The sequence below is a fragment of the Borostomias antarcticus genome (assembly GCF_949987555.1).
Source record: "Borostomias antarcticus genome assembly, chromosome: 7".
Taxonomy (NCBI): Eukaryota; Metazoa; Chordata; class Actinopteri; order Stomiiformes; family Stomiidae; genus Borostomias; species Borostomias antarcticus.
This window is the reverse complement of record NC_140240.1, coordinates 11,169,713-11,194,088: the sequence shown is the minus strand read 5'-3', so window position 1 is coordinate 11,194,088 and position 24,376 is coordinate 11,169,713. Positions and strand designations below refer to the sequence as shown.

Below are 24,376 nucleotides of genomic sequence, written 5' to 3'. Positions count from 1 at the left end.
TACTCTTGACCAGGATACACTTCCTGTTTCGAGTCCTTTTTGCAAATCGTAACAGAATATAACTATTGTCTTTTGTTTGAAACCAGCTTGAATCGATCACAATCGCGTGTTCTTTGAAATCTACCTTAAACCAAGTATATAAACACTTTCATAGAACAGATAGAGTTTTCTAAGACAGGCCTCTATGAGACAATATAGATTTATGTACAGTATGAGATGAGATTGTAGAATTCAGTTTTTTTATCAACACATTGCAGCAGTAGAATTAAACTGTATAATCCAGAAACATAAGGGATGACAGAAAGATGAGACTGAAAGATGTGACTAAAACGTGACGCTTTATTACCCTCTTCACTTGTGACGTGTATTCACAGAAGAATTCCTAGAGGAGTCAACGCATTGTTCATCTCCCTGGATCTACAGTAAAGGAATTTTTGACAGAGGAATCTGGGCCAAGAATAAAATGGATAACAAATTACTTCATGGCATCCCTGGCTCAAGCCAAATTACATTAGACACTGCAGCAGCAACAGCAGAGAGATGCACTGAGATATGGTCCATCTCTGTGTCTACGCTGCATGCTGCGTTTGCTTGACTTGTTGGGATTGTTGTTGCTATGTAAAGCGTATCTTACTGGAACTAATAGAACGGTATTGCCTTGCCAATACCTGCACAAATAACAGAATGCATAGTATGCATATGCCTACCAACACAACAAGCAGCAACTGAAAGATATAGTAGGCAATGTTTGAATAACATGTTGTTAAGGTGTCGTTCTGCCTGTCTGGAGGTGAGGATGGGAGGTTGCAAGGGAGAGGTAGAGGGGGGGAGAAAGAAAGAGAGAAAGAGAGAGAGAAAGAAAGAGAGAGAGAGCACATGCAGCACCAGTGTTAGTTGCTGTGTGAGTAGACCATCCTAATGTTCCCAGAGAGAGAGAGAAGGGGATGGTCAAGTAAAGGTCAGGTACCTGTAAAGATGAGGAGAGCAGTGGGAGGGAGACAGAGAACAGGAGATACCAGTCAGCCAGAGGCTTCGTGGCGCGGCCGACCAGAGTACAGTAAACCAGGACCAGGTCCAAGTCAAGCAGGCCGACACCCCTCGCCTGGGTCAGAACTGGAGGGTTCTGCTAGCAGCGGGCTAATCCCTGGACATGTGGGTTGCAGCACGGCCGGAACCAGGACCGCCCTGTACCGTCCAACATGTCCGCTACTGAGTACTGTACCACAAAAGCCCATTTAGTACAGCTCAGTAGCTGGAGATAGAAAACTCGTTCCATCAGCCAAATTCATTAGCCTGGTCTTTTTCATTGTGCAATCTGTGGACTGTGAAGCACAGTGATTCCGAATCATGCTATTGTCTGAAGCACTCCTCCTTTTCTGTCTCATTGATTTAATAGGTTTTATGCCATCACGTTTGGCCTGTGTAGACTTGGGCCATATTGAATCAAGGTGCTTGATTGATCTACAGTAGATGTAATTTATTCTTTCATTTAATGACCTGCATATTCAGTCCCTGCTTTCTTTGTTCAACTCCATTTTACCACTTTCCGTAGTCTCTAATTGATCCAAACACTAACATACGACAGAATCTTTGCAGTATTCAAATACATCCTGTACCTTAATTTGACGGTCGGAAAATCCCAGAATTGATAGATGTTATTCTGTTTGAATTGAGCTCTCTTTCTTCAACTGACTGTATTCTGAAGCATCAATCCCATTCATATGGAGGAGTCTCTTTTGTTCCCCCCGGCTACGTATGTCGGATGCAGTCTCTCAGGGGGCAGGGCGGGCCTCGCCGCTGAGGGGAAATGTATTTTCTTACCGACCCAAGGGAGGAAAGCAGCAGCACCTGTTAGTGGGCCAGCCTTATTCCTTATGGCTGCTTTCAGTGGAACTGATGAGCCTGTACAGTCGGTTCTGCAGCACTAGTCGCTTTAAAATGCACTGAGGTTCTACTGTACGGTACCGAGCCAGGAAGGCGTGCGGTGTGCGAAGCGAAGCCCGTTTAAACTCACCCTGCTGTGGCAGGTCTCAGACTCTGACCCCCATTTCAGATCATTTGTATATCCTGGCAGCCTTGTCACATAATTGATGGCGTTCATTAATACAGATTGGAAGCTATTGTGTTTTTTTGTGTGTTTTTTTGTGAGGGGGGGGGGGGGGTGCCAAACTGAAAAAGCTAGATCGTTGCTGGGAGCGGTGTGGACAGAGTTGATAGATGGGAAGTGAGCAGGCCATAAGAGCTGGAGCGTTGCCTGAACGCAAGCGAGGGCTATACTTTTTGCCAGCTTGGGGCTAAGCCATTAATAAACCCTGCAAATGATGATCGCTGTTCCATCGATTCTAGTTTGTGCCCTCTGTTACACTGCACACACCCCCTCCCTCAGCTCCAATACTCTGCCTCAGTAAACACCAGCTCTGGAATGCTTGACCCGCACTGTCGCTGTCATTGATCAGACGGCTGATGCTGCTTGGACAACACGCTCGGTCTATCGGTCCGTTGGTTAACACGTTCACACAGCTGCCTCCGCTGCAGCATGCAGATCAATACCAGGAAAAGAATTACTGTATATAGGAGGAGATGGAAAAAGTCATCTGAACACCTGAGGAATGGATTGATTTCCTGCTCCGCCCTCTACAGGAGTTTGCATGTCTAAATCCTTAAAAGGAAATTGGTTTTAACCAAATTGTAGCCAGCAGACTTTGTTTTGGGACGAAATTAACCCTTTGCCTTTCATCATTACAATACAATGTTGCAGTCTCACTATATTCACAGGCAGAAAGAAGAAACAATTCTGTCTGTGTGCAACACATCGTACCCTTTCTCAATTACTCCCCCTCTTTATACATCCAATTCTCTCCATAATCTCTCTCTCTCTCCCTAGCCCTCTCTCTCCTTCTCCCATTTCATTTTCGTCAGACTCTGTTAAGCGTATTGTCATTTATAATGGAAATGACGCACCCTGAGTCAAAGTGACATTATGTCAGAATTTAATCGTGTGATTCCTGCCAGAGTCAATCACTCTTGCCACGCGCCTCATTTAAAATCCAAACCCTCTCACGGAGCCCCCATAACTTCAAAAGGACTCCAGCGTAATGTCTTCAATAACACTTAAGATTGATGAACTCCAGCCAATGCCTTCACTGGAGTTTTGCTGAGAAAGTTGAAAGCCTCCATACCTCTTGACTGCGTTCTTTTTCTGCCACAGAAAATAATGAGATTACGCGGGACTTTAAAATGACTAAATATTTGAAATATTGCTTGTTTTTCCCCTCTCTCCAGTGAAATAGCTATGCCTCCTCTCATTCAGTACTTGCTCTAAGGATACACTGCCTCTGCTTCCTGCCTCTGCTTCCTAGAGTTTCTCCAGGCGATTTGATAGATAACCTCAAATTTTCATCAAGCTGTGAGATTTGTCTTAGATTTGTTGCTGTTGTTGTTTTTCGGATGAAACTATTTTGGGCCAATAAAAAAAAGGTTTCCAGAAGAGGGCAACGGGTAACAATGACAACCGTCCTGGATTCCCCCCTTGTTAAAAACTGTATAGCCATGCTTAGCTGAGTAAGACTGACTCAATGTCACACATTCCGCAATGGAAATATTTTGTTTTCTTTGTCCCCAAGGCTGATACGTGTGATTATTTTGTCTGATGATGTCATGACAGAACGGTGTTAGTAAGTAAGTAAGCTTTATTTATATAGCGCTCTTCACAGCACGGATGCACAGAGTGCTTTACAGTAATAAATTAAAATCAAAGGCAATACAACACGAGACAAAATTAAAACGACAGAACAGGAAAAAAAAAGAACATTGTGAGCAGCAAGGTGTTATAGATGGCCGAAGGCCTGTCTGAAAATGTGTGTCTTAAGAGGTTTTTTGAACATGAGTTCAGTGGATGGCTCTCTCAGGGCCTGGGGTCTTTTAGACTCAGAGAGTGAGGGTGTAAAAGTTCTGAGATGTAGGCCGGGGTCTATCCGTGAAGAGCTCTGTGGGTGAAGACCAGGACTTTGAACTGGATCCGGAGGTGAACTGGGAGCCAGTGCAGGGAGGCCAGGATGGGGGTGATGTGGCATGTCTTCTTTGACCTAGTGAGTAGTCTTGCAGCGGCATTTTGGACTAGCTTCCCAGCAAGCAAAATACGTCTAATAGACGTCTAGGCTAAGCATATACCAGATATAGCCGGTTTAGCTTAGCCCACTTTTAGCCAGATTCTTTTTTTTTTAAATGGTTAGAATTCGTTTTTGCGTACACTGCTTGTAAGATGTTTAATGTTACATTATGGAAGCAACGTTAACGTGTAGTTACACGGTTTTAGTTGAATATATTTGACATGGTCTATGCTAGCCATGATGTAGCCCTCAATTCACCGGTCTATTTTTTTGCCGACAATAGCCCAAGCTATTTTTGTTACAGCTCTGGCCTAAGCAGCTTATGATAAACATAATCATGAATCTCGAATTGCAATATCAATGCATTGCAATATCGATTTCCTCTCTTTTTGGGTTGTTATACATAGTCTACATCAGCCCAGAATTATACAGCAACTAAACGTCTCTCTTAGCCAACTTCTAGGCTATCTCTTCCGCTATTCAGCATTTCCGCAAGTTCCTATATACACCTACTACGCATGCACGGCTGATTTACCTGTGGGGTGGAAATATTGGTTCCGTGGGGAGCGTAGCCGGCTGGGTATATATGTTGCTACAAGAAGAACAACGATGGTTACGTATTGTAACCCTAGCTCTATGAGTGGAGCGGAGCCCCACAGGGCTAGCTCCTATTGGCTAGCGAAACCCAGCTAGCCACATTGACTGAAGAAAAAAACATACACACACCTGTGTCCAACCAAGTCCGGTGCACCACTGTATAAGTGGGCTTCGCCTGCACATCTGCTCCTAACCGAAATTTTCAGTGAGCAGACTGCGGGGTCAGCAAGTCTGTTCCCTGTGGGGCTCTGCTCAACTCATAGAACTAGGGTTACAAGACGTAACCATCATTCTATTTCGTGGAGCTGCTCCATTGGTTCAAACGGCGCTTTACATAGCGCATCCAGAACCAAGAGCAAATCCCAAGGCGGTGCCGCAGCCTTATGCACAGGGCGAAGATGGTGTGCGCCAGCCAGGAAACGTTTAACCAGGGGATTCCCGAAAACCGTAGTTTTGGCGAACCCCTCATGGCATGCGGAAATAGCACACGCATACACTTTGATAGTGAATGCTGCCAAACCGCCACCATGATCCATCAGGTGCTGAAGGAATTCCAAAATCACCTCGACCGAGCATGACTCGGGAGCGAAGTCCCTTTCTTCACACCAACGCGCGAAAGCAGCCCATTTGCCAGAGTAAACCGAGGCAGCTCTGAATCGTACAGATCACGGCCGCAGAGAGTCCCCTATCAGACAATCTCCGCCGTTCAAGCCAGCCAGGCCACCGGCGGCCGTCCCAAGACCGGAGGCGCGCAAATCGAGCCCTCCGCCTGGGACAGCGTGTTCGGCCAATGAGGGATGTGCCACGGTTCTACAGTAGTCATGGCCATAACTTCTGCATAGCATCTCGCCCAGTGGTGGTCCGGCGCTATCAGTATTACTGATACACCCTCTGACCGCACCCTAGCCAACAATGGTAAAATCAGCCACATCCGCGGGAAAGCATACAGCAACGCGCCCGGCCAGCAATGTGCCGCGCCGTCAGGGACCGGAGATTGACATGAGCCCATCGTGCGCAATTACGCGCCGGTTCCTCCAATAGTCAAGGTCTGCTGACAACGACCCCCGCATCCGCACAAGGCACCGTCTGTGCCTCACAGGGTCCAGACGAAGCCGCACGAACCATCTCTGCACGCGCCTCATGTGAAGTAGGCCCAGTGACACTACCACATGGGCGGCTGCCATGAGACCCAGAAGGCGCATGATCGACAGAACCGCGATCTTCCGAGAAGGACGGCAAACGCTGAGACTCTTCTCTAGTGTTTCCCTCCTTGAATCGGATAGCCGTGCTCTCATGGCGCTCTTGTCCAGATTGATACCCAGGTAAACAATCTGACGGGCCGGCCACAGAGCGCTCTTCTCCCAGTTGACTGCAAATCCCAGGTCGGTGAGATGCCTCACCACCATGGCAGTATGCGTCAGAGCCAACAAAGGCGACGGAGCCAGTACTAGCAGGTCGTCCAGATACGCCAGGATCCTGATGCCCTGCAGGCGTAGTGGTCTCCACACAATTGGAGAAGGTTCTGGGGGCGAGCGCATATCTGGAATGCCTCCAGCATTTGCCGCACTGTAAGCATATGGAACTTCAGATTCGCCACCGTTTTGTTGAAAAGGCGTCAAAATTGGCCTCACGCCCCCCGTCTTCTTTGGCACAAGGAAGTAGCGGGAATAAAATCCCTCATTCCTCTGCTCTGATAGGACCACAGTTACCGCTCCCTTCGCTATCAGTTCTGCAATCTGTGCTGAAACGCGGTATTACTGTCTCCACTACGCCCGTGAAGGGCGGTGGGGGGCAACAAAACTGAATGAGATATCCTTCCTGTAGAACACGCTGCAACCAGCTGTCCAGGAGACATTTCATTCCTGTCAAGAAGCACTTCATTCATAAAAAGAGGAAGTGAGTCTACACCGTCTGCATTGCTAACAAGCCGCCGTTGCTCAACCCATTGAGAGAAAACTGTGGAGTGTTGCAATGCGGGGAACCCTGCCTTCTCATTTGCATGATCTGTCAAGGTGCCGTTTTTTCGCAGACCACCTAGACGGGACATGAGAGGCGGGCAGTGATTTCTCACCAACATCACACAAAGCGGCTAGGCGAAAACCATGCGACTGGTGCACGTTGTGAGATGAAGTGTGGATATCAGACCCCATAGGCCTGCTCCTTTTAGCTAAAGGCCGAGCGTTAGCATCACACACACTGACGGAGCGGCGCCTCGGCTGCTCATGAAAATAGCTAGCCGAGGCTGCCGTCAAACCATCACCCTGTTTACCTCGTCTATCCCCGGTGGCAAGTGAAAACGTTTTAACTGCCGAAGCAGAAAAATGTGCCACTGTCCCAGCCGGAGGCTTAGTAAACATGGAAGTATTCTCACTGGCCGGTGAGCGTGAAACCTCTCTACCTGTCGAACACGCTCGGCCCGAATGAATGAAAGCCGTCTGGGGGTCTAGTGCATCTTTTTCGCCGCCAAACCCTGCCAGCGGTCGGTCCCGAGAAAACTCCGAACAGGGCAGTACAGCCATAGCACTTGGCCTCACACATTCCCCCTTAACAACCAAAACGGTCTGTTTAGAACAGGGGCGGCGAGACCTGCCGTGGTCAATTCGGACTTTCTCACAGACGACCCGGCGGCTCTAGCCGAATATATTAGGCCTACATTCGCTGAATTGGCGAGAGCTGCGCACGTCACGTCTGCTTTCTTACCAGGAAAAGACTCCATGGCTCGAACCGGATTTCCAGCAGCGGCGATACCTGCCGTGGTCAATTCCGACTTTTTCACGGAAGACTCGGTGGCTCTAGCCAAATACATTACATCAGCTGAGCTGGCAATACCCGCGTGAGTCACGTCTGTTTTAGCAGGAAAAGACTCCGCGGCTCTAGCTGGTTTTTCAGCTGCAACGAGACCTGCCATGATCAATTCCGACTTTTACCCGTAAGACCCAGTGGCTCTAGCCGAATACATCACATCAGCTGAGCCGGCGAGCCCCGCGTGATTCACATCTGCTTTAGCAGGAAAAGACTCCACGGCTCGAGCCGGTCTTTCAGCTGCGGCGAAACCTGCCGTGGTCAATTCTGACTCTTTCACAGAAGACCCAGCGGCTCTAGCCGAGCACATTACAGAAGCTGAAACAGGAGGAGATGCGGACTGTAGGCTACATGACAACCAGGATAGCGTTGCATTGTGGCTTTATTCCTCAGGGAAAAAAAGGAAACTTGCTCACCGCCGCTCTTAACAGAGCGTGGTGTGGGCACAACACAGCCACGCATCTCCACGCACCGTCAATAGGTGCGTCTCTTCTTGACCCAAGCCGGAGGCGGAGCGGTGGGCGCGCTTGAAGACGCCAGTCCGGTCCCGGCACCCTGGGCGGGGTAGGCAGGGGGAGGTCGCGGGGGAGGAGCCGCACGCGCAGTCCAGGAGCCCGGGCGAGCCGGTCCATGGGCCGTAGCGGGGCGGGACCCCGTGGCAGGTTGTTTGGACTTGTGTGTTCGCCGGCGCTTGCTCCCGGTCGTGGCAGCATCAGCCGGAGCATGCAGACGTGCCGGCACACTGCGCTCCCCTGGAGCAGCGAGGTGGCGAGCGAGGAGGAGCCGGTCCTGCTCCTGGCAGCGACACTGCTCCAGGATGTTAGACACAGCCGCCCCAAACAACCCCTCCCTACTGACCCGTGAGTTGAGGAGGACACCTTTGTTCTCCTTGCGCAGACGAGTCAGGGAGAGCCATAGGTGGCGCTGCTGCACCACCGACGTGGCCATCACTCCACCCAGACAGGAGGCAGAGACTCTCACAAGCTGAGCAATGGCTCCGGCGGCTTCGGTCATCTCTGCTCTCCTGTCTTCATCCATAGAGGAGGGGGTTTGCTCCGTAGCCAGCTGGCCGATGTAAATGGCCAGCATAGCAATGGAGGAGGAGGCAGCCACGGCCAAGGACAGGGTTGTCTTGACGTCCTGCATGAGAGGCTTCCTGGCCGAGCCCCAGGCGGAGGAACCAGGCACCAGGACCGCTGCAATTTCGGGTTCCAGGGGAGGAGTGCCGATAGCTGCTACGTCAGTCCAGCCGGTTACCCTTGTAGCTCTGTTGAACTGGCGAAGAAGACCTCTGATGGCCAACGGCGGAAGCAGAGGTGGTGTCGCTGTAGTGGGAGCCGCAGACACAGAAACGATCTGGCGGATCAATCGGCGCCGGCAGGGGGTCATCGAGGGACGCCGCCGGCTCAGCTTGGGTCCGCTGAGTAGACATTTTCTTATCTTGATTTTCTTCTAGCACAATGCGTGCTGAAAATTTCGAAGGAGCAGATGTGCGGGCGAAGCCCGCTTATACAGTGGTGCACCGGACTTGGTTGGACACAGGTGCGTGTACAGTATGTTTTTTTCTTCAGTCAATGTGGCTAGCTGGGTTTCGCTAGCCAATAGGAGCTAGCCCTGTGTCTAACTTTCAACTTTCGTGTCCACAGCATTTCGTGTTTACAACATTCAACGGTGTTCTGAAGCATAATCGGTAAGAGTTACGATTATTATCCATACGATGTTATGTAAATTCACTTACCATGTGAAACTTCTTCACTATCATTAGCTAGTTAGCTAAGCAAGCTAACAAACTAGCTAGCTTAATGCCGATGAGTACACACCAACATTTAACCGATCCATAGAGTAATTAGCTCCACTTTTAAACCATGGTTTAGTGCGTTTGGTGAAATAGTTGTGGTTCAAATTGTTCTTTTGTTTCAATATTTGGTTTGAGAATGTAATGTATTTCACATGAGAGCCTAACAACACCGGTAAGAACATACCCTGCACTTTCTGCCTTGACAATGCATGTGTTTATCATAGTTAAGAGTCCCCTATACTTCCATTATAAAGGGGGTGCACGCACAGAAAAGTGGGGCTAGCTTACTACTGCATGGATCGGTTAATTGTTGGTGTGTACGGATCGGTTTCACTGAGGACAAAGGGACATTAGAGCTAAACGTGCCCTATCTTTTAAGTTTGACAAATCCCAAAAAGCTATTTAAAAAAAACACACCAAACAAAAGTACGGGTCTGAGATGGATAATGTAGACATTCAAAATTAATATTTGTGCTTGTATTGTGATATATTTTCTGTAGTTCACGTTAGGTCTACCTTTGTGTTCTTCACAATTGGTGGAGGATGGAAGGTGCTGTGAACACGGAAGGACGGAGGAATTCAGGAGAAAGACACAAAAGCTGTGGGGAATCGAGTTGCGTTTGTACGCTGCAACTGTGACAGACAACTGGACCATATCCATCCTCTGGACTGGATCCTCTTGCTGCGTGCTCTACACTGCTGACCTGTAGCAGCCCAAATCCTGGTCAAGACCCTGGTCCTTGCCTATGGAGCAGTATGAACAACTGGCTCCTTCTACCTCCAGACCATGATCAAGCCTTACGTCCCCGCCCGACCACATCACACTGAGGGACGGTTGGCTAACCCAATGCTCCAGAGTCCTGGGGCCGGTTGCACAAAACATCTTAAGTTTTCCCCTTAAGTATGACCCTTAAGGGTTAATTTCCCCTTAGTTAAGGGAATTACTTAAGGGTGTTGCACAGAATCCCTTACAAGGTTGCCTTAGCTAAGGAGAAACGTTAAGGATTTTCATACAAGGAAAGAGATTTTACAGCAGTAAAATTGTAGTTTCCATGGTGACCATTGGTTTGCTTGCACGTGACTGGCTATCTGTCACAACACTACACTGAAACGTCCTGCAACGCTGTGATGAAAACTATGGACTGTCGATCAAATCTGTAACGAAATATCAGTCGCTCCTCACTAAGAGTGTCTAGTGGGTTCTCCCTGTCGCGGAACACTCTTCTTGGGATGCGATTTCCATCATTTATGTTCATAAATGCAGCCATGTGACTTAGCTAAGGTTGGGTTAGAGGTCCCTTACGTTTTTTCCCTTATTTTGCTTGCTAAGGTCTTTTGTGCAATACCTTAACGGACTTTAAGGGACTCCTTAAGTATTAGACCGAGATGAGTAGAAAACCTTAAATACTTGAGGGACATCTTAAGGAAACCATAAGGGAAATACTTAAGGGTGTTTGTGCAACAGATTTTATTTTAAGGAAACCTTAAGTCAGAACTTATGGGAAATATTAACTTAAGGTGTTTTGTGCAACCGGCCCCTGCCTCCTAAGTGGTGGACCAACTCCCCACTGATGATGGTAGAGTACTTACCTACCTTTCGCCGTAGGCTGAAAACTCGCCTCTTTAGGAAGCATAAAACTGACCCTTACGCAGACACCTACCTCCTCATAACTCCTATAGAAAGCAAATATATATATAAATTACGGTTATTGTAGCACTACCTTGTAGCACTAGTGGGCTCTAGTTTACACCTTAGTCTCAGCTGCTGGACCACCGTGTGACTTATTTTTTTCTAACCATGGCTGTAGGGATAGTCACTGTCTGCCTCCATTCACAAGTGTGAAGCACGACTGCAGGAACCCCCGAGGCTGTGAATACAATTGTGTGATGAATTAAGCTCATGTGCAATGTTGCCATCTTTGTAGTTTGCAGTGTGTCACTGTTTCAATTGCTGTGGGCCCAGTTCCCCTCCCCCTTACCCTAGCCCGGGTCTGTATCCTTTTCCCACCCCAACCCTCAACCCTGCCTCTACCTAGGCCCTGGCACACAAACACACACACTCGCTCACGCGCGCGCGCACACACGCGCACACACACACACACACACACACACACACACACACACACACCAGTGGTTACTATATACACACCATGTGTCCTACAAATTATCTAGCCCTTTTTACTCTGTAAATTGTAATATATTCCTCTGTATATTGTTCCTTAGCCAATGCCATGTCCTTTGTATTATTATCCTGTTGCATTATATGTGTTTTTTATTGTTGATTTATTGTTCTGTAAATGTCCTTAGCCATTAGAAAACATACTCCAGAAGCTTGCTCGATCATCTCGTGGAGAGGTCAGGGAAGAATTTTTCAGCCTCACTTTTCTGGCCCCTGGGTGATGACCTGGGTGGTTTTTTTGCTTTCCTCTGGAATATAGCTTTCCATAAGCCCCATGGCTTTCTGTGAAGTGCTTTGTGTTGCCTCTGGGTATGAAATGCGCTATATAAATAAAGTTTGACTTGACTTGACTTGTGGCATCCTTTGGGGAGGGTGCAGATTGTGGGTGGGGTTAGCAAAGTAGGATGGGACCATCTGATATCTTACTGTCCCCTAGACCCCAAAACCATTAGTTAACCACTTTTAACTATACCTGATTTTATTTTATTTTCATGAATTTAATTGTAAAAATGTCATTTATATCTGCCTCTCCTCTTTGTTGAATTAATGGGAAAGTGTAATATAGCCTACTTTATCCATTATGTTGTGTAGTTGTATTTAATATAACACACTATTTTATATAACACTTGTAGTAACCTTGCTGTAATAAGTATACCAACCTCAGGGTGGAATTAGTGGTTTAGTTGAGAGTTCACAGTTCAGTTTCTGAGCCAGCTTCCCCCCCTCAAGTCAGTCAACGAGAGCTTGACTTCTAATCAGCCACGGTTCAGTAGTTGTATGATACCCGCCGTTCTAAATCAATATCCATACGGAATTCCCAGTCTCCGTGACTCCTTGAATATACTAGGCTACATTATATTGTATAACAGTGTTATGGTATTGTGGTTGGTGCCAAGACAACAGCTTGAAACATGATGACAGCGAGGACAACTTCAGCCATGTAAGTGTCAGGAAAAGGACAACATTAGAATGCTATAGAAATGGCTAATTTAGGTCTGCTAAGCTACACGGCTAATGAACGTGAATTTCATGGCTATGCTAGCTGACTTGTCGTCTAATAAACGTATAATTTATGGCTATTTTAGCTACTACTTGGGCTAAGGTAGACGTATAGTGCACGTCTATGTGTGGACTATGTTAGCCCGTTTGTGCTAATTTCGGTCTAAGATAGACGTCTATCGGTGTTGCGCTGTTGGCCCAAATCTATACGAAATTTAGCCTAGACGTCTTGGTCTAATAGACCTGTGTAACATTAGAAAATGCTTGCTGGGTGAAGTTGTCCCACAGAGGATTTGTTGAGGCAGGTAAACAGTGAATTACAGTAGTCAAGTCGTGATGAAATAAATGCATGGACAGACATTTCTAATTCAGTATATGATACAATGGACCGGAGTTTGACAATATTTCTGAGGTGGAAAAAACAGGAACGCGTAAGAGATTTCACATTTGTCCAAGTGCATAGCTTGATCAAAGAAGACACCCAGGTTTCTAACAGAGGGCCTAACATTTCCCTTGAGGGACCCCATGTGGTTTACCACTGTAGCGGCAGTCTTGTCATTCGCAACGACCAGCACTTCAGTCTTGGAGGCGTTCAATTGCAGGAAGTTATCCGCCATCCATTGGTCAATGGCCAACAGACAGTCATGTAGGAGGCTGAGTCCCTTGACTTTACCGGGTTTAAGCTCGCGGGACTCGGCGTCCTACATGCATGTGTTCTCATCAGCGAGCAGCGGAATGTATTACAATCTTTCAGCAGTAATTTATTCTCCTATCTTTCTGAAGCAGCTCATTATTGATCAGAATTGGAGCAGCCTACATGCAGGTTCACGCTAGCGAAGGAGGCAGTTGAACGGGGGTTTGATACAGCGGTAAACGGAGAGGGCTATTACTCCATCATTCACCTCAATCAAACCTCTCTGTCGAGCCCCCGGCCTGAACTTCAGCCCAGCCTCATCAGCGCTAATAGGCCAATTGGAATCCTATTTGCATCTCAGTGTGCAGCCTATTACCTTATGGAAATTGCAGTCCTGAAATTGCATTAAATGCAAATGTTTTCCCAATTCTGGTTTCTGCAGCGGTGGAGGTTTGATCTATTTGAGCTCGCTGTGCCGGGGGATTTTCCCGTGCCCCGGGTCGTGCTGCCAGGTGATGATGTTTTTTTTTCATGGCACCGGATGTCAGTCCTCCCTCCCCCCCTCCCCCCTCCCTCCCTGGGTCACTGGGACAGTGGTCTGTCTTCCTCCCAATGAAAAGAATGGAACCTGCACACTCGTACGCTCCAGAATAAACTACTTGACAATGTTTTGAGCGTCAGATAAAATGTCAGACCCATATAAATAGACACCCTCAGGTTCTGTCATCACTAGTGGGCGGACTTACACAATAATCAATAGTATCAATAGTGGGAGGACTTACACAGGAATCATAATACATTTCATATTCGCAGTGTCATGTGTCAAAGACATGATTGGTAACACAAGATTCCCATAGTCAGGTGTCTTATGGTGAGACAGAATACAGACTGACATCTGGAACTAAGAAATGGTTGATGGGGAAGTCCTCATTCATGCCTTTAGGAGGGAGACACGTGTCCAATGTGTAGATCCAAAAGGATTCACGCTCTAACAACTATTGGTTTACTAGTGTCTTCTCCTCATCTGGGACACTTCTCATGTTCAACCCCCTGGCATCTAGGGATTGTACTTGTGCACCTTGTGTTTAACCTGGCATGAAGTGCATGGCGACTGAGCTTTTGGGGTCTTGGTGAATATGAAATGTACTATTATTATGATTCATTTGTGAGTCCACCCAATATTGACACCATTTTTTATTGATTAATGATTATTGATTATTGTGTAAGTTTTTAAATTGACCTGATGAAGGGCAGATGCCCGTAACATTAATTTAAGTTCATTCATAGCAAGTTAAGTTAGCAAAATTAATTAAGGAGCCTACACGAGTCGATTCTCGATCTTCATCTTTATTAGATTGGATTTTGGTCACTAATCCTGAAAGAATAATTTCATCTGGTGTTATGTCTGATTGTTTTAGTGATCATTCTGTTATATTTTGTGTTTGGAAAATTGGAATTCCACGTTCTCCTCCTAAATTCATTAGAATGAGACAATGTAAAAAAATGAATGTTGACTGTTTCATTCATGACATAACTGCTATTAACTGGGATAGGTTTCAGCTTATCCCTTTTCCTGAGGATGCTTGGAGTTTTTTTCATTCCGAAGTTACAAATATTATTGATAAGCATGCTCCTTTTAAGTTAATCAGAGTTAAAGGCAGGCATTTACCCTGGATCAACTCAGACCTCATCAATCTTTTTAAATCAAGAGACAAAGCCTGGGCCAAATATCGCCAGTCTAAAGATTCTGTTGATTGGGAAATTTACAAAGGTTTGAGGAACTCTTGCAAGACCAAAACAAGAAATGCAAAATCAAATTATTATAAAGATAGTCTATCTCAGGACTTCAACAACCCCAGACAGTTCTGGAATCAGCTGAACCGTGTTCTCAACAAAACAAACAAAGGCCTTATAAACCAGATAAATGTTAATGATCAAACTATCTCTGATCCCTTACTAATTTCTCAGGCCTTTAATCAGCATTTTACTTCCATTTCTGGTCCCCCTGATGCCAATTGCTCTGGTGCGGCTGACTCCTTGAACCTTACAACTTGCAACAATTCATTTTCTTTTCAAAAGATTTTGCCCATGGATGTTTACAATGCGATCTTTGAGTTTAAAGGTAGTAGTGCTGGTCCAGATGGTGTGGAAGCTAAGTTTGTTAAATTAGCAGCTCGTGTTGATGTATCCCCTCACACCTATTTAACCTGTCTCTCTCTACTTGCCTAATTCCTTCAGTATGGAAATGTGCCCGTGTTACCCCTCTTTTCAAAGGTGGAAACCCAGCTGACATGAACAACTATCGTCCAATTTCTATTATTTGTTTTATTGCAAAGGTTTTTGAGAAATTGATTTTTAATCAACTGTCACATTATCTTGATTTATTTAATATCTTATCATCATCTCAATCTGGGTTTAGACCATCCTTTTCAACTACCACTGCCCTGTTAAAGTTTACTAGTGATGTGCTCTCATCCTTTGATAAAGACCAGGTCACTGGTGCTATTTTTATTGACCTTTCTAAAGCTTTTGACATGGTTGATCACTACCTCCTTCTTGATAAGTTATATTTAATTGGTTTTTCTCAAAATGCTCTTTTTTGGTTTAATGCATATCTTCATAATCACCGTCAATATGTTGCCATTCAGGGTTCTCAGTCTGATTATTTAATTGTTGAAAGGGGTGTTCCTCAAGGTTCCACTCTTGGGCCACTACTTTTTTCCATTTTCATTAATGATCTTCCTCTGTCTTGTTCCAACTGCCTTGTTCATCTATACGCTGATGACACAGTTATCTACACCGCTGATAAAGACATAGCACAAACCCAGAATTCCTTACAATTAGATTTTCACTCAGTCCAAAACTGGTTTTACAAAAACAAACTTGTTTTGAACAAGAAGAAGTCTTGTAGCATGGTGTTTGGCTCAAGACATCGGCGCCCAAATCTCTTAAATTTAAATATTATTTATGATGATGGCTCACCCCTGGAAAAAGTGGAGTTGTTTAAATATCTTGGACTCTGGGTTGATCCTGAACTCTCTTTTAAGCCCCATATTGATTATATTATAAAAAGAGTGTATGGTTGTCTTGGTTCACTTTACCGTTCTATTAACTGCTTTACTCTGGAGATAAGGAAAATACTAATTTCTCAACTTATTTTACCCATTATTGATTATGTTGATATAGTTTATCAAAACACTAATGACACTTACCTTAGGCCCTTGAATGTAGTGTTTAACTCCCTATGCCGCTTTGTCCTTAGATGCCCCTATAGAACACACCACTGTCTCATGTACGACTCACTTAACTGGATGCCGCTTAAAGCCAGAAGACAATTTCATTGGTATCAATCTATTTTCAAATGTATTCATTTTAATTATCCTCCATATTTGAAAGAGTACTTAGTTCCATCTAGATCCTCCTACCCTTTGAGGCATTTGCAAGATCCCTGTTTCTATGTCCTTAGAATCTTTAAAGAAGTAGGTCGTAGGTCATTTGCATATAAAGCCCCTACTGATTGGAATAACCTTCCCCCCTCTCTTAGGTCCATTACTTCATACCATCGCTTTAAATCATCTTTACTTTCTCAGTTTAAATCAACTTGTTCATGTTTTTAATTCCTGTGTCTGTTTATTGTGTACTTAATTTGATTATTTTTATGTTATTATTTTCATGACTGTTATTAATACTTTATTGTTCTGGTCATTGTAGTTCTTTCCCCTGAATATTTACGTGTGGTCTTCGGATGAGGAGAGTGGCCTTGTTGCCATCCATACCTTGCTGGCTCACTTCTGTGCTCCGTGGGCCGGGTGTGTGTTGTGGTGGTTAAGATGTAACTAGGCTGTGTGGGTGGGTTGGAGTTGTTGAGCCAAGTGTGCGTGTGTATTTGTGTTGTTTTATGTATTCTGTAATTCATTGTTTAATGTTTGTATTTGTGTTATAGGACCCCCTCGAAAATTAGATGATACATCTCAAGGGGCTATCCTCAATAAATAAATTCAAATAAATAAATTCAAGTGTGCAGGTTCTATTCTTTTCATTGTTGATTATTACCTAACCCAGCACCCCAATTTTTCACTGTCTCCCTCCCAAACACGGAGTTTGTGTGTGTGTGTGTGTTTCCAAATTGATCCCTTCAAGGTCCTTGCACAGAAAATAAATTACATTTGTCCCCGTATTACAAGAAGCCCAGGGATTTGGGAAATGGATGGAACTCTGTGACACTGGTGAATGCTGCATAGTAATAAGTAATAGAATTATTATGCAAATTAGAGGGAAAGGTCAGTTTCCATTTTAGCAAAGGGCCAACGGCCTCACTTAAAGGTCTGTTGGGGGGCCATCTGCTTGTCACAATACCACCTCAATTGCATTCTTTCTCAAGTATGTGGGACCTTGATTCAGGTTTTAAACCAGAAAGGATTCAGGGGCAGAGATGAATTCCATTTGTGTTGCACTGTCTGATCTTTGGCAACCTTTATTACTGCACTTTCAAGGCCCTTTCATAAACCTATAATAGCAGAGCGACAAGTATGGAATGTGCACTTTATAGCAGGAGAGTTAAATTAGCTCTTCATTCTACAGTACAAATTGCAGGAACTATATGGCATTTCATCTTCCAGACAATTAGATAATACTCTCTCTCTCTGACCTTTCAAGCTCATCCCAGTTACATTGGAAGAGGTTCTCAGCCCTCACAGTGTGCGAGCGTGGACATGGAGGATGAGGGATCTGGTCTGGCTCTATAGAGAGGTCCTGTGAGGACAGCTGGCAGCCTGCGAGGGTTTGTGGGTATTCTACACTAAGCCCCTCCTCCCCGCCATCTAGACCCGCTCTCTGACTGAAGTGAAGGGGCACAGATGTGTCTGTACCTAAGACACGCAGCACCTGTCAGAACACAGGCTGTTTTTAGCTCTGTGTCAGATAGTACACAGCAACAGAGACAGGATGAGATCCATCTAAAAGGCCGGCGGAGTCGTGTCTGGCCAGCTCAGCACTGCTGCCATACCCTGGTCTGAGATCCACGCCCCGGGGCGAATATGTGGGGATATTGCTGTTCGTACTCCCGCCATCTATATCCAACTATCTCAGCTAAACTCTGAGCACAGTAGCTGTCTAACCGGGGACAGCCCAATATTGTAAGATGTTATCGTCAACCTCTGGTAGCGTGTGGTGCATACTATATGTGTTGAAAGCTCTTCTGCCAACAGAACCACTATAAAGATGTCTGGGTGCTTAGTGTAAAATCCCACTCACAAAAGTGCTTTGAATTTGCATTGACAGCTAATGAGAAGGAGTTGGTGGATTAGCAGACAGAGCCCTGTAATCCAGATTAGGTGCATGAGCCCATCAATTGCCATGTTTAGATGTAGATGTGGAGCCCTCTTCAGTGCCTCATGACGGCGGTTTAGACATCGTGTCTTCCAGCGTCCCCCGTGCACCTCCCTGCTTCTGCGTCTCCACCCACAGCTGGTCTACGCTACGGCTCTTTCCCATAGCATCCTTTTCAATAATTTAACCAGCAAATTGTCATTGCATGCTTGAATTGTACAATTGTCTTGAGCATTTCCTGTCCTCAAATTTGTTTCATTTCGTGGTCAATATACTCTCCACTGAAAGCAATTTGATCCACCAAATGGAATTCAAACTCCATTCCAGGGCAGGCAGACTGGGCTGGCTGCTGATTGGGAGACATGTTGGCGGTGGTCTCCTAGAGCCTGCATCAGCCTATTCTTATCTATATTTCCAAGCCAATTATATTCATATATTAGCTCAGTAGCTGCTTGCCTTACCTGTGGCAAGTCACGCCTTTTGTGGCCAATTTGTGCATTCGAACATCCCAAAGGGTACTTCAGGATAGATTAAGCATCTAGTGTCCACAGCGTGTGTGTGTGTGTGTGTGTGTGTGTGTGTGTGTGTGTGTGTGTGTGTGTGTGTGTGTGTGTGTGTGTGCGCACACATACACATACACACACACACACACATGCACGCACATACTCATATGAGTATATATAAACATACACACACATACTGGACAAATTTTATCCTCGCCTCATATGAGTGTGAAAAACATCTGTCCAGTCTTATGACCTCTGACCTTCTCTGAGTCCCATGGACCAAGTCCAGTGTGAGGCTGGAGTTCCCGCTCTCAGCAAGACTGACGTTATCACAGCTTTGGCGTTCTGGGCAGGTCCAGCAGAGTCAGGACCAAGGTTAAAACAGCAGCTCTTGCCCAGCTAATTGGCGTTTAGCTTGCCTGTGCATTAGTGAAGATTCAGCTAATCATTATGTCATGAAGGGAAAGCCTTGGAGCAAGAAAAAAGTAGAAAAAAAAGCATGAGTGATGATTACCCTTTCATTCGTATGGCCCAATTAGGGCCGAGATATGTAATTGTCTAAACAAATTACGAAGACATCTGGATCATTAGGTGGTCATTTGCGTAATGTCAGATCATAAATAATCACACAAACGGAGAAGATATTGGAGAAGGTTAAAGTCCCACTGATTTATCACACACCTGAGTGCGTGAAATTTGTTCTCCGCATTTGACCCATCCCCTGGGGGAGCGGTGAGCAGCAGCGGTGCCGCGCTCGAGAATCATTTGGTGATCTAACCCCCCAATTCCAAACCTTAGCTCACAGTGGTGATGAGAAGAGGTGGATATAAGAGGGCTGTATGGAGAGGAGGAGGGGAGATCACGAGAAGACCTGTGTGTGCTCTGATCTGGACCCTGGGAACCGCATTGTTCAGAAATCACATCGTTCAGAGTCTGTGTCACAAAATATTTCAGGACAGAGAGATGCGATGCAAGGTTTGTGAAGTTTAAATGTGTGAGGTTTATCATTTAAATTGACAATACATAGTACTGCATCGTACTGTCTGATTTAGTACGACTGTAGGATTGTCTATCCTCCACTTGGACAAGTCTGAGCTGCTGTTCGTCCCGGGGAAGGGCTGGCTGCACCGCGACCTTGAAGAAGATTGAAGACACAGTGGTGATGCCAACTCTGACTGCGAGGAATCTGGGTGTGACTCTGGACGACCAACTGTCGTTCTCTGCACATATCACATCAGTTACACGCAGATTCCTGCTGTACAACATCAGGAGCATTTGTCCTTTCCTCACTGACGAAACGGCCCAGGTGCTCACCCTTGTCATCTCGCACCTGGACTACCTCCTCCGGGGCCCCGGGGTCAGCCATTAAACCTCTGGAGCTTGTCCAGGCTTTTACTATTCTTGACTTTGCCTTCAGCACTAGATTATGCTCTTAGTCACCTGTTTTAGAAAGGAGATGCACTTGTGAGTTCTGGCAAGTAGTAGTACACTGACATTTCCTACATTAAATGCAATTCTTGCATGCTGCTTTGGATAGAAGCACCAGCTAAATGATTGTAACGTAATGCAATGAACTTGGAAAAGGTTAACATACTTTCTAAAGAACAAGTAGTGAGCTATCCGTCTATTCTGTCAGGCCATGTTATCTTCTGGCCCAACCTGTGTGTGATCGTCCCCACCCAGAGACAGTGACTCCATTAGCGAAGTTTCTCATGTTGATCTCAGACGGCCCGCTGGTTAGCAGGGAATCTCGTTAGGCCCTTTATTGACATTGCGTTTCATTAACTTGATTAATGGCGTCTCTCAGGGCATGGCTCCATGGCAATCAACATCTCTGCAACAGAGACGGGGCTCTGCAGGTCTCTTGCCCATTAGCCTGAGTTTGTACTGAACCCTCCCTGGCTGTGCACGGCTGTGTCCCGCCTTCAGAACAGCTGTTGCTACAGGGGTGTGACCGGGACGGCAGGGTCGCCCACACTCAACCCCGGTCTCCGAACCGCCCCCACTGCGCTGTTGGTAACTTTAGTTTACAACCTCCCTGTTTCTGCCACAGTCAAAACATACATAGATGTAGCTTATTTCAAATCAAGACGCTATCAATTATCTTCATAACAACAGCGCGACAGCAATCAAACCTTGCGCAATCTGAGCCTTAGATCTTATAGCTCCTTCCCATATTTCTGAGGGGGTTTTCTTCCTGGCCGCCAACCTTCATCTCTCTCCTCCCCAGCCCCCGTCTCCCTCTCTGGGTGGGGAGGGGGGGAGTTGGCGGGGGGGTACTGTAGTTGAGGAGTCACAACCCGGCACACTGCATGGGAAGAGAACAGCTGCTCCCTAGGCCCGGCCCGGCCAAGCAGTGGAGCTGGGGTAAGGGGGCACGCAGCACGGTGGCACTCTGCCCACACACACACACACACACACACACCTGGCTGGGAGACATGCTGTACGGCATTTACAAGCACATTTCGTCTGCCACCTTTGCCAGTATCGTTTGTGTCGGAGGTATTTGCCTTCTCTCCTTTGGGTGAGAGAGATTTGTTTGAGCAGCCAGGCCCCCGAGCAGTTGCAAGCACCAAAAAGAGATGGCTGCTGGACAAGCTGATACAGTATACTGAATCCTGCCCTTTCTTTTCCCATCAGGCCAGAGTCCAGAGGGTGACGTACCTGTAGGATAGGAGGGACAGCTAGCTCCTGTTTACTTATAGTGGCCCGGGGTCACTGTTATGCGTCCCGCGCTGTCCCCCGACTGGTGGGCAGCTGATTTAAAGGCCAGTCAGGAGAGTGATGGAGGGAGTTATTGATGAGCAGCAGAGGCCTATTCCGCCCCAGCCTGGCAGGGACGCGACCAGACGACGCCAACGCCTCAGGCATTAAATTAGACTTCTGCTTAAAGGGGTAGTGTGCTATGTAATGTGTTTTGGACATTTAGCCATATTTGTGGTCTGTCTACCATGAACCTGAAGCATAGAGACCATCATTTCACTGTTCGTTCCAGTATTGAGCTAGCTGCAGTTTTTATGCAGGCTCTCACTAGGCTATAATGGAAGTCAATGGGGCACCGTAAATGCATTGGAAAAACTATGATGAATGTGCTTTTCAGAGACGGGAAGCACAGAGTGTAATCTTACTGGTCTCAATATGCTCTCCTGTGAAATGTATCGCAATCTGAATGGTTTCAAACGGGAGAGACAGTTTACAAAAAAGTGAAAGTATTACAATATAGCACTTTTATCCAAAGCACTTTACAATGGACTCTCATTCACCCATTCACACATCAATGGCGGCAGCTGCCATGCAATGTGCTAGCCTGCTCATTGGGAGGAATTTGGGGTTAATTTCTGGCCCAAAGACTAGGGTTGCAAAGGGGTGTAAAATTTACCATCAGAAGTTAAGCTAGGAAATTTTGGAATTTTTTTGTAGCCTATAACAGCTTTTTTTCAACAATTTGTTATTTTATTTTATACATACTTATTTTTGGATTGTATCCCGTTTTCATCCAATTTGGTAAGCAATTGACCCTGACCTAGTGTCCAATTACCCCTACTAACTGTTGAGGATTCGTCACACAACCCAGCCGGTCGGCAATGCGAAATGGAGAGACATTTCCTTGACTATCTGAGGTCGCAACTGTAATTACAACACCAAACAGGGTTCCTGTTGTGTGACGAACCCTCAAACTGAGATTAAAATAACCACCCTCAAGGAGCGGCAGCCCAATAGGCCACTCCCTCTGGGATCTGGCAATACTCGGATCTGGCGAGACCACCATGTCACCATCTTGTCATTGTTTATGGCAAGGTAAATGCAGTTGGTATAAATAACCACAAAATTCCCAGTTTAATCCTGTTAATTCCCATTAATTCCCACAGAAAGTTTCCAATTTATTCCCAGAATTTTGCAACCCTACCAAGGACACTTCGACATGTAGACAGGAGGAACAAGGATTTGATCCACTGACCCTGTGGCCATCGGACGACCTGCTCTAACTCCTGATCCACAGTCTGCCCCAGGCATATAGAAAGTTGTTCAAAAACAGATCTGGCATCTGGAAGTGTTTTTCCTAAGTGTGCAGAGCGGACCGTCGCCTCCGCCCCATCAACCCGATTCTGCCAAACGGGCCAAGCCCGAATGAACTAATTTTGAGAGTTGGTTGACAGAGACAGATGGCCTTGGTGCTTCAACAGCAAACCCAATCAATCATTTTGCTCAATAGTCTTGACACAGTCCTTTGATTTTTAAAGCATTTCTTTGGATGAAAAAAAAATGAACGTACAGTACAACAGTTATTCTTTTGGTAGTGTAGTTTTGCAAGGGAAGTCTTTGTACTGATGGTAAGCAATGAATGATAACTAGCCTCTCTTAATATACATAATACTGTACATATATAATTAAATCACATATGTGACCCCACTGGAGGTTTGGTCCTGATGTACGGCAAGGTCATTTTTTAGTTTATCAACTTTCAAATGATGTGCCATACATTGAAATCTGCAAATATCTGAAGTAGATACGCTTCTGTGAATGTTGGCACACCTGAAATCCCTAAGCAGAGAAAAAAGGGCTTCAATGATTCAGAGCTGTTCACACTTCTCAAAGGACATGGACATATGATGACAAAATATAACTATTTACTGATCCTAAAACTGTTGTTTGTTATATTGAGTGGGTTTTTCGCAACTTCAATCTTCATAATATGAAAAAAAAAGCATTTTGCCCTCTAGTGCATTTTGAGGACTGCCTACATTAGGACCAAACCTCCAGTGGCGGTCACATATATCATTTAATCTCATGATACAGTGTGCCCTTGGTTCCTGTGTGTGTATGATCGACACCCCAATTAATCTTTGGCTGATTTTTGTGCTCCCCCCATTACATGTAATATTACAGCTGTTTGATTGGTTCATGATCACGTGTGGCTGATACAGCAGGGACCACGTGTCTCCCTAGACTACAGTCCCATGTTGTGTACATGGCAGTGTGATGTATGGTATCTCCATTGTGATGCATGGTATCTCCAGCGTGTGGGTCTCCCTGCCTTTCGTCCGAGGCGATGATGTACGAGAGGCTCGCCGACTCACCCTCCTCCCGAGACTTCTGGATGAAGGCCTCCACGCCGCTCTCGCCGTAGTTCCCCTCGGACGCCACGGTGGACACGTAGTTCCAGCGCATGGCCTTCACGATGTCCACCATGGCCTGGGCCTGGTAGGTGTCGGGCGGGACCACCCTGGAGAAGAAGTCGTAGCGCGTATTGTCGCTCAGCTCCGGCGCCGTGGAGGCGTAGCTCACCTGCGGGATCTGGGGAGGAGAGGAGAGAAGAGAAGAGAGGGATGAGTTGGGATGGATGAGAAGAAGAACGGGTGTCATGTGCTGTCGCCACGCTCCCAGTGTTGAGGTGTTGATGTGACATGCTGGCCAAAACTTTTA

The 24,376-nt window shown here is 46.0% G+C and overlaps 1 protein-coding gene across 1 annotated transcript in view; it reads right to left on the bottom strand.

Moving 5' to 3' along the window:
• LOC311311421 (metabotropic glutamate receptor 4-like) overlaps window positions 1–24,142 on the bottom strand; it is a gene marked incomplete at both ends in the record, with an annotated part of 94,056 nt that extends 69,914 nt beyond the window's left edge. Inside the window, one exon of the mRNA XM_084441130.1 lies at window positions 24,031–24,142. Within this exon, the coding sequence (XP_084297256.1) occupies window positions 24,031–24,142 (112 nt within the window). The remainder of the gene's footprint in view (window positions 1–24,030) is intronic.
• Window positions 24,143–24,376: the final 234 nt, after the last annotated feature.